Consider the following 10032-nt stretch of genomic DNA (forward strand, 5'->3'; position numbering starts at 1 on the left):
TGGGAAAGCTGTCATATTTTATTATCTTTAGGGCTGGCTGGTTAGCTCAGTTGGTTAGAGCATAGCCTTATAACACCAAGGTCATGTGTTTGGATCCCTGTAATGGCCAGCCACCAAAAGAAAAAAAACAAAAAACAAACAAAAAATTTGTTATTTCAATTTACTTTTTGTCTCTCTGTGTTTCACTTTGGATTAATTTTATTGCTACATCTTCAAGTTCCCTAACCTTTTCTTCTGCAGTTCTTAATCTGCTCTTAATACTATCCAATGAATTTTCATTTCTGGCCTTTTTCCCCTAGAAGTTCTATTTGGATCTTTGTTATATATTGTTTCCCCTCTCATTGTGTTTATGTATTCCTCTTAACCAGCCTTTCTCAACTGGGTTCCCAGATAATTGAGCCCTGGTGCCTTGCCTTATCTGTTGTGTGTCTCCTTGGGAAACGTGAGAAAATGGTCACTCATAACCTTCTGTAGGGCTTACTTCTCTTACAGAACCGTAGCTGAAAAAGGCTGCTTTGAATTTTTGAGCATGGTTAATGTTTTAATGTCTTTGCTGATTCCATCGTTCTCTAATTTTTGGATTTGTTTCTACTGACTGATTTTTCTGTAGTTATGAGTCATATTTTCCTGCTTTTTCACATGTCTAGTAAGTTTTGGTTGGACATCGTGTATTTTATGTTGTTGGGTGTCTAGATTTTGTTGTCTTCATCTGAAGATTTTTGGGCTTTGTTCTGGTAGTCAGGAATTTACTTGTAGTTCAGTTTGATCCTTTCAAGTCTTCTTTTTAAGCTTAAAGCAGTCTCACAGTAGCCTTTTTTCCAGGGTAGTTTGTCTGCACTACTCAAGTATGGCTTATTTGGGATCAATAGTGAATGCCTTGATTGATCAGTAATTATACTTGTCCTATTTGGTTTGCGGGAATGCAATTCCCAGCCCTGTGTGAGTTCAGGGGGGTCCATTTTATTCACAGCTTCTAGGCAGTAGCCTTTTTTCCAGGGTAGTTTGTCTGCACTACTCAAGTATGGCTTATTTGGGATCAATAGTGAATGCCTTGATTGATCAGTAATTAAACTTGTCCGATTTGGTTTGTGGGAATGCAATTCCCAGCCCTGTGTGAGTTCAGGGGGGTCCATTTTATTCACAGCTTCTAGGTCATTCCTTGCCCAACTTCCTGCAGTTTCACCCAATACGTATTTTAATTTTCAGCAGAGACTCCTTAACCCATATTTTTAGAGCTCATTTTCTGTGTAGCTGTCTTTTCTCCAGAACTTTGTCCTGCAAATTCCAGCTGCTTCAAACTTCCTGATCTCCAATGCCTGTCTTTTCGGCTCAGGGAAATGTTTATGCCCTGCTTGGAATCCCTGCCATTCTCTCTACAATCTGGAATGTGCCTCCATGCTGAAAGCCGGGGAAATCTTAAGGCTTACTTGATCTGTTTCCCTTCCATCAAGGATTGTAGTCCTGCTGCCTGCTATATGATGTCTGAAAAGAGTTGTTTCATTTATTTAGTCCAGTTTTTTTTAATTGTCAAAGGTAGGAGAGTAAATCTGGTTCCTATTACTGCAGCATGACTAGAAGTTGAAGTCTCTCCCATTTGATTTCTATATAATCACAGGTGCCTCATCTGACTGGAAAACTTTTCTCACAAAGGGTGGCCAGTCTCATGTTATGAATGGTCCTTAATCTGTGTGGCAGTTTTTCTCTTTCTGTATATTGAAGTTTGTATTTCATATCATTGTCATCTGTCATGAAATATTAGTCTACTTTTGCATTTGTTTCTCAACCATTTAAAAACCATTTTATACAAAAACAGATGGTAGGAATGGATTTGACTCATGGGCCATGATTTGCCAACCCTGTTCATTTAGCATTTAACATTCCTAACTTTAGAATCTCTTATGCCTCTTTATAATTGTGGAAATTCTTTCATACAGGATTTCCTGAATGAATGGTCATGAATTTCTGTATTAGGAGTTTTCTCCTTATATTGTTTGTTTAGAGATTTACCGTATTTCAGAGTTGGACATTATGCTTTTATTGACATACATGTTACATTGATGACTATCTAAATTTAAGGCTTCAGAATTTTCTAATATAAATTGGCTCCTTATCATTTGACTTCTAAACTTTGCTGTAACAAAGTTGTACATATTAAGGTCTAGCCTGCTTAATGCCACTGGACTTTTGATAATTTTATTTATTTTCTCACCATTATACATAATGATCCCATTGAAGAGATAACTGGCTGGTAAATAGGAGATGATGATCAAGTGGTCACATTCTTAACCACTTGACCACTTAAGGGTTTTGAACTAGTGACTATTTCTAAAGTTTCAAGGTATTTTAATTTAAAAAATTTGAGCAGATTTCTTTGTGCAAGGCTGTATTAGGTGTTCTGGGGAGATGGGTACATGTTGAGATTTTCCTTCCTTCAAAGTATTCAGAGTCTATTGGAGGAAGATTAAGAGTGTCACAAACAAATGCTGGGGCCCTGTATTTCAAGGCAGAGGGTGAGAAGGATGCAAAAAGTATTGTCAGGTCCAGCAGAAGGGATGGTATATATTCATCCTGGAAACTCTGAAGGGGCTTCTTAATTAGAAGTGATGTTTCAGCTGGAGCTTGACAGATTAGTAGGATTTGAGATGGGGAGGAGAGGAGAAGAGTGAAGTGGGGGAGAGGCTGGAAAAAGCCTGGGCAAAGGTACAGCATTGGCAGGATGCAGGGTGTATTCTGGAGTTGGAACCTTGGTCTGAAAAGGTTCTAAGTGCAATAGGAAAAAATATGATAAATTAGTCTGGGATGGGGTTGTGTAGGGCTTTAAGTAGGGTAGCCCTCCTGTATACAAATAATGGGAAACTGCCAAGGATTCTGAGTAGGAGGTGCCTGGATCCAGTCTACTGATAGTGTGAATGGCAGAGAAGTACAAATTTAAGGAAGGGTGGTCCAGTAAGAGGTGGTTGGAACCACGTAGTCTGTCCTCTTAGTATCAGACTCAGTGAGGACAGAGCCATAGCTGTTAGGTTTACTGCTTTGCCCGTATTGCCTGGGATGTGCAGAAGAATCACCTGATGAATGAATGATTTCAGAGAAAGATGGTGAAGACCTGAACTGTAGTAACATGTGGAGAAGGGGACTGAACATTCAGGGTATATCCAAGAGTTAGGGTCTCCAATATTGAGTCTGGGTGCCCAGGAAGGTGGTGGTGGTATTAACTAAAATAAGGAGCATAGGCAACTCTCTAGTGATGGAAATACATGGTGTTTCTTACAGTCACGTACAGGGTTAGCCCAGGAGGCATTTGGGAATAGGGATTGGGAAGTGCAGATTTGGAATTTATCTTTTTTGAGCTAGTGATTGAAGAGATAGAAGTGGGTAATATCCACTAGAAGGAATGTATTTGACAAAAGTTCCAAGGGTAAATCTTTTTGGGGAAAACAAACATTTGGGGGGTAGAAGATTAAGAGGCAGCAAAAAGTCAAGAGCAGCAGCCAGAAACTGGAGCCTGTATTGTATGGTGAAGGAAGCCAATGGAGAGGTAAAAAGCATCGAGTGCGTGCAGAGGATGGGGAGGAAGAGGCAGCAATGATCATGTACGGGCTGCTAATGGCTTCCTTAGATTTGTTACAGTCATCATTTGGTTGTGGAAACCAGATAACAGTGAGTTGAGGTGTAATTGGAGGGTACGAAGTGGAGAAAGTAAATGTGGGCTATTTTGAGAAATTCTGTGGCAAAATCGGGGTGATGGAACAGTTATCTTGCTTTATAGGGTAGGATGTTAGAGGAGTAAGAGCCAGTGCAAGGTACTTAATCACAGGTATACAGGTCTGGAAGTAGGTATTGTCATCTGGATACTTAAGCATTTGAGATTTAAAAGCCGAGTGTTTGCAGGCTGGCATCCCCTTCTGACTGGTGAGGGTGGTGTAGCACAGCACTTCTCACGCTATCTGTGCTGAAGGGCCAGCTTAAAAACGTTTTAATCTCCAGTGTTGTGGACTGATACTTTTGCTAAACGTGATAAAAATGAGTTACTAGGAAAATAACCATTCTCTTGGATATCATGGCAGTGTCAAATGACTATAAAAATTTCTAAATACTTGCTTTCGATGTCTGTATCTCATTTATGGATGTTATCAGTCTGCAGATCTTATCTTTGAGTAGTGTAGTGGGGGCAGGAGATTGAGGTATTTTTCACAAGTGGCTCCTCTGATTTCCTTAGATTGGCTGGAAATTCAGGTTAGGATCAGCCAGTAGGAATTGCATCTCAATACCAGGGAAAATAGGGACTCTACCTTTATAAACTCCAAGTATTGTAAAGATGTTTGCCTTTTTTCCCCTTATGTTAATACATAAAGAATTATTGAGGTGCAGGAAAATTGTTTAAACATGCACTGCTTAAAATATGAGAACTATTACCAATCAACTCTAAAGACAGAAGTATTTAGAGCAATATGAGAAAATGCTAATGAATGCTACTTATGTTAAGACATTATGAATATTATGAATGTTAAGTGAAAACAGCCTGAAATTGCATTTTGCTCCGATAACTAAAAATTGTGAATGCATATTTTATTTGTTCTGACATTTTCGGTTGTGAGTGACAGAAATGCAACTCAGACCAGCTTCAGCATAAAGTGGGTGTTTACTGGATTATGAAGAAGTGAGGGATGGGAAGGGTGGGGCTGGCATTCAGTGAGTCCTAGGATGGGATACCATCAGGACTTGCTCTCCAGATGAGAATTGGCTAACTGTCGATGTGGGGTCCTTTAGTGTGAGAAAGCTTGTGTCAAAGCTGAGGCCAGAAGAGGTAAAATAACTGGCCCCAGCTCTTGCAGCTACTGAGAGGTGCAGCAGTGGTTTGAACTTAGGTTCCCCATGCTCCACCAGTACACAATCTGTGCCTCTCCGTCCCACAGATTGTACAAAGCTTCGGAACCAACAGGGTTTCTAAAGCTGGCATGCCATTATTTGAATCTGATATTTTAGTACAGATCTTTTGCTTTCAGATTTCAAAGGATTTAAATTGAAGAATTAGCTTCATGCTAATTAGCATTCAGCTGCTATTTATAATTTGTTATTGCATCTAACTCATTTTCAGAAGGGATTTATTTTCATTCATTCTCCCTACTTTGGGTAATATGAAGAACAAAATCAATCATTCTATGATTAAAATTAATAGCACTAAATGATAAAGTAGTGGAAATGGCTGTGTTTTCTTGATTCTGTGTTGTAATTAAGGATTAAACATTTATGTTTAGTCTTGTTTGGATAAGTGTCCATTTCTTTAGGGTAGGGTGTAAATATTTAACTCCTTTGTAGCTGACCTCTAGTTGAACTTCCAAGGCTGAGCTCTTTCACTCCAGGTCAAAGTGATCTGGAGAAGCCTTTCTGCAGTTGAGTTTTGTGATTTGATTTAAAAATTTATTTTTACGCAAGTATTGCTTGAAACGTGAGCTAAACAGAAATATGTCACAGAAATAATTTGACAGAGAATTTTTGTATATCGACATTTTAGCCAAGGACTTGAACTGGACTAAGTTTCTGGAGAGATATAGCCATGTGCGAATGTGTAATGTACCCTTACTTCTTGGAAGAAGTACATAGACTTTGAGTATGCCTAAGACATGTTTAAAATACAGAGTTCAAATTAAACAGCACAAAATCCTCTTAATTTTTTCAATTCTGGGTCTGAAGAAGCCCAGATTTTATTCTTATTTACTACAACAGATTTCCTTCAAATAAAATGCATTGGCAGGGTGACAGGTATTAGGATCAGCCAGTAGGAATTGCATCTCAATACCAGGAAAAATAGGGACTCTACCTTTATAAACTCCAAGTATTGTAAAGATGTTTGCCTTTTTTCCCCTTATGTTAATACATAAAAAATTATTGAGGTGCAGGAAAATTGTTTAAACATGCACTGCTTAAAATATGAGAACTATTACNGAAGAAGTACATAGACTTTGAGTATGCCTAAGACATGTTTAAAATACAGAGTTCAAATTAAGCAGCACAAAATCCTCTTAATTTTTTCAATTCTGGGTCTGAAGAAGCCCAGATTTTATTCTTATTTACTACAACAGATTTCCTTCAAATAAAATGCATTGGCAGGGTGACAGGTGAGTGACCCAATGTCTGGTTGGGAAATATATCTCTGAATGTGTTACTTTTAACTTAAAATGTGGGTGTAAATTGAATTACAGCTGGTTTGGCATTGATATACAACAATTATAGCTGTTCTTTATATGGCAGCTTTTAGTAGATGTCTTATGATTTCTTTACTATCTAAGGTGGAAATCCAAACACATTTCATTTTTGTAGTAAAAAGTCTTTATTTCCAAAATGATTGGTTAGCCAGAAAAACTATAAACCACCTAACACAAGACTTTGGTAAGAAAGAGATTTGATGCTTCTTATAAATTCCCCATTGCAAACAAAAAATAACACATGTGACAAGAATCACATTACCCATTCTAGGCCATTAACCAGTTACCTGGTTTTAAGTCTCCAAAATCAGGAGTAATAATGTACCCAACAGGGACCAAATACCATGAGACACTAGGGTGGCTTGTCCTTAGAGTTACTTAGAAATCACCATCTTGAGGAACTTGGATTTTCATGGGTTAAGAATAAGTATGCATCTAGATAACTTAGAACAATGTTGTAAAAATGGACAGATTCTGTATCAGGGCTTTTTTATTGTTTGAGTAGGAAATTAAACCTCATTTCTTTATATTATATTATGCTCCTTTGGGGGGGGGGTGAAATCAGTTCATTTAAAGATTTAAAAAATTGTTGGAAACAATTCAAAGCTGCAGGTAGCTCAGGCATATGGTCACAATAATGGCTGCTCCAGAGTAAGGGAGCCAAAGCCATATCTTTGAAAGAAAATGTGGTGGATAACAATTGTAAAAATACCCAACCTTCTGTACACTTAATTAGCTTAAAAACAGTAAGGACAGATCCAATATGTTTTTTATTGAACAGTCTCTCTTGTTTTAAAGAAAATACATATTTAAGGTTATGTCATATATATATGTGTGTTTTGTTTGGAAATAGCCTTGATGTCATTTGTGCAGATTTTCTAAGTAGTGTATTCAAAGCACTGTATGCATTTCCCCTATGGTACATATTTGGATTAAGCAGTAAAAGAAATGAAACAATAGCTTTAGTGATAAATGCATGAGCAAAACTGCTGATGGACTCAACTGAGAAAAATATCCTTTTACAATAATGCTTGGTAGTCAGTCTCCCTGAATTTGGTGTGCTTGTGATTGTTTGGACGAGGATAGAAACCCCTGGCCTTCCCTATGGATGTCTGTGTGGAGAGCTCACACAGGTTTGACTTCCCACCAGAATCTCTTGTTCAGCTTGATTCCACAATATTCTTTTCTCCTAGATTGTCTGTCTGTCTGGGTCTTTGAAACACTTCTCTACATAAAAAATTTTTATGACTAGAAAATGACTTTGAAGTACAAAGATAGTATTTTTGTTGAAGTAATGATTTGGGGACTCTGGACAGACAGCAAAAATGTTTACATAATGAATTCATGTTAGAAACAGATTTGAAAACTTGCAAGTCTAGATATGTACAGGAAGGTTTTAAAACTCAGGTTTGGGACTGCTGGAGCGGCCAATTTTGCTGCCTTGTCCTTGGTTCCAATAAGGGTCTTGAACCAACAGGTTTATAAGGTTGGCTTCTTAGAAGAATTGTGAAAAAACAAAAAAGCAAGGGAAAAATACTTTCTACACTTAGTACCCATTATCTCAGGTGTGGTTTATCTCGGGTGTGGTAAGAGTGTGGTTACCTTACATTTAAATAAAACAGCCATCATTGTTTTCCTCTGGGATATCAGGAACCAATATTAGGGGGTAAGATAAATGGATCCAGAATTTCTCAGTGAAAGAAGAAAAGCCACCCGACATCAATGCTCCTCTTCAAGTCTACCAGCTCTGTTTCCCCGAGAACTACTGATGACTGAAGAGACTTAACAAGAGACCTAAAGTTCCACTTGATGAAAAGGAATGGGCAGACAATCGTTTTCTGCAAGAGTGAGCAGGCCAAAGATAAGAAGGAGGGGATTCTGCTTCCTACAACTGATCAGAAATGTTTCCTACCTGCTGCCTCCTGGGACCCAGGCACTGTCATTTTCAGACATGATTGCCCCTCCATGTGGTCTCTGCCCTGCCTGGCCAGGTGGATGCTTCAGAGGGACAAGTTTCAGTTTAGTACAAGGTGGTTTACACTACTCATTTCTGTGTAGCAGGAGGGCTGGCTGAGGGTAATGGAGCCCCACACAGCCTGTACCCACCAAGAAGTATTTGTCCCTGGCATCCACAAGACTACTGGACGAACCACATTGCAAAAATGAAAACAAGTGTACACAATTTAAATTGTCTTAAACAAGCAAACAATCCAGCCATTGGTGACTGTGGAATCTAGAGTGCAACCTTGGGGAACTTGTACCCTTGCTAACAAGGGTGAACATTGCATGCTCTGATCTCCTTCTTGTCTTTGCAGCTGCTAAACTGGGAGCTTTTGAATCTCTTCTTTACAGTCATGTAGCGTTCCTGTATCCCACCTCCGCACAGTTTGGTGCATTCTGACCAGGCCGTCCATGGGCGCATCCTGCAGCCTGAAAGCATGAGAATGCCTGGTTAGGTAGCAGAAATTGGGGACAATAGGGATGTCTAATTTAGTTGTCTGTGCTTCTCCTCTGTTCCTGTATGTAATGATTTGTTGAATTAAGTAATAGTTAGAGTCCTTATTAGGGACTGTCAGCTCATGTGTGATAGATTGCAAAAAAGTGGCCTTAAATGCTTTACAGCTCTTCCTGTCAAGGGATGGAGTCTTTTTCTCCCACTCTTGAATCTGGGCTTGGCTACGTGACTTGCTTTTTGGCCAATATGACATGAGCAAAAACATGGTTTGCAAAAAGCTACTAAGAACCCTTCCAGCTCTGTGTGAGCAAGCCTGGCTAGCCTACTGGAGAGACCATGTGGAGAGAGGCCCCAGCCATCCCGTGAGGCCCCAGAAATGCAGCCGAGGCCAGTGTTGGCCTTTGCAGGCCCTGGTGAGCTCCTTGCTGATTATAGCCACATGAATGAGCCCAAGCTAGACCTCTGAAGAATCGTCCAGCTAAGCCAGCCCAAGTCACTGGCCCACAGAAACATGTTCATAATAGATTGTTTTAAAAAGCTTCTGTTTTGGGGTTGCTTGTTATGCAGCAACCATTCAATGGAGCAATCCATTTAAATGGATTTAAAACCATTTTTTAAATCCCTTCCTCCCCAAGTACTTAGCCTCTCAAATACTAAGTAAACTGAAGTGACTTTTTGTTTTTCCTTCTCAGCACAAACACTGCTTTTCTCAAAGAAAAGTTCCCTGACCCCTAGAGATTAGATCTTTTGTTTACATGTGTCCATAGCACTCTATATTTCTTGTTTGTAGAACCCATCACATTTGTGATTATGCATTAGATATCTGCTCACCACACCACAGCTGAACAACATAGTCGACAATGTTTATTGACTGGCTGACTATCAAGAGCAACCAACATTTTGGTAGGCAAACAGCTCCCTAAATGAAACAGTGAACTGTCAGGTAGCTCCACACACCTTCTCCATTTCTCTCATTGTCCCATATGGAGGGGGAACATCTTAACAAAGAGAGAAGAAAAGGGGTCATTTGAGCTGTGCTTTTTAAAATAATCAGAAACTTGATGTATCCATTAACCTTCACTTTTACATGGGCACCTTTCTCACCCACTCCAGAGAATCCAACTGTCCTGTGCTTAAGGCTTCACCATGGGTCTTCCCCCAACCCACTGTTTCATCAGTTTGCTGCGGATACTGCACCCTTGGTGTGGGCCAGCTGATGCAGCAGTGAAGCCCAAGGCAGGGATTCACCCCCCGCCCCGTGCCTGGCCAGAATCAACCCCTGGGTTTTGGTGGTATCAGCACTATGCTCTAACCAACTGAGCTAATCAGCCAGCCCTGTTTTTCTTTTTTTTTTTTTTTTTTTTTTTTTTTTTT

At 39.4% G+C, this 10032-nt stretch overlaps 1 protein-coding gene and 1 long non-coding RNA gene across 2 annotated transcripts in view; one reads left to right on the forward strand and one right to left on the reverse strand.

Moving 5' to 3' along the window:
* The first annotated feature begins 5584 nt into the window (after nucleotides 1-5584).
* Nucleotides 5585-7048, forward strand: LOC103600363. Its single transcript, XR_551384.1, has 2 exons — nucleotides 5585-5760; nucleotides 6117-7048. It is a non-coding gene; the product is annotated as an uncharacterized LOC103600363 (long non-coding RNA).
* SPON1 (spondin 1, extracellular matrix protein) overlaps nucleotides 6310-10032 on the reverse strand; it is a 25339-nt gene continuing 21616 nt past the window's right edge. The window contains exon 10 of the mRNA XM_008584624.1: nucleotides 6310-8633. Within this exon, the coding sequence (XP_008582846.1) occupies nucleotides 8470-8633 (164 nt within the window). The 3' untranslated portion in view covers nucleotides 6310-8469. The remainder of the gene's footprint in view (nucleotides 8634-10032) is intronic.

The sequence above is a fragment of the Galeopterus variegatus genome, unplaced genomic scaffold, assembly GCF_000696425.1.
Source record: "Galeopterus variegatus unplaced genomic scaffold, G_variegatus-3.0.2 Scaffold3318, whole genome shotgun sequence".
In the NCBI taxonomy this organism is placed as follows: Eukaryota; Metazoa; Chordata; class Mammalia; order Dermoptera; family Cynocephalidae; genus Galeopterus; species Galeopterus variegatus.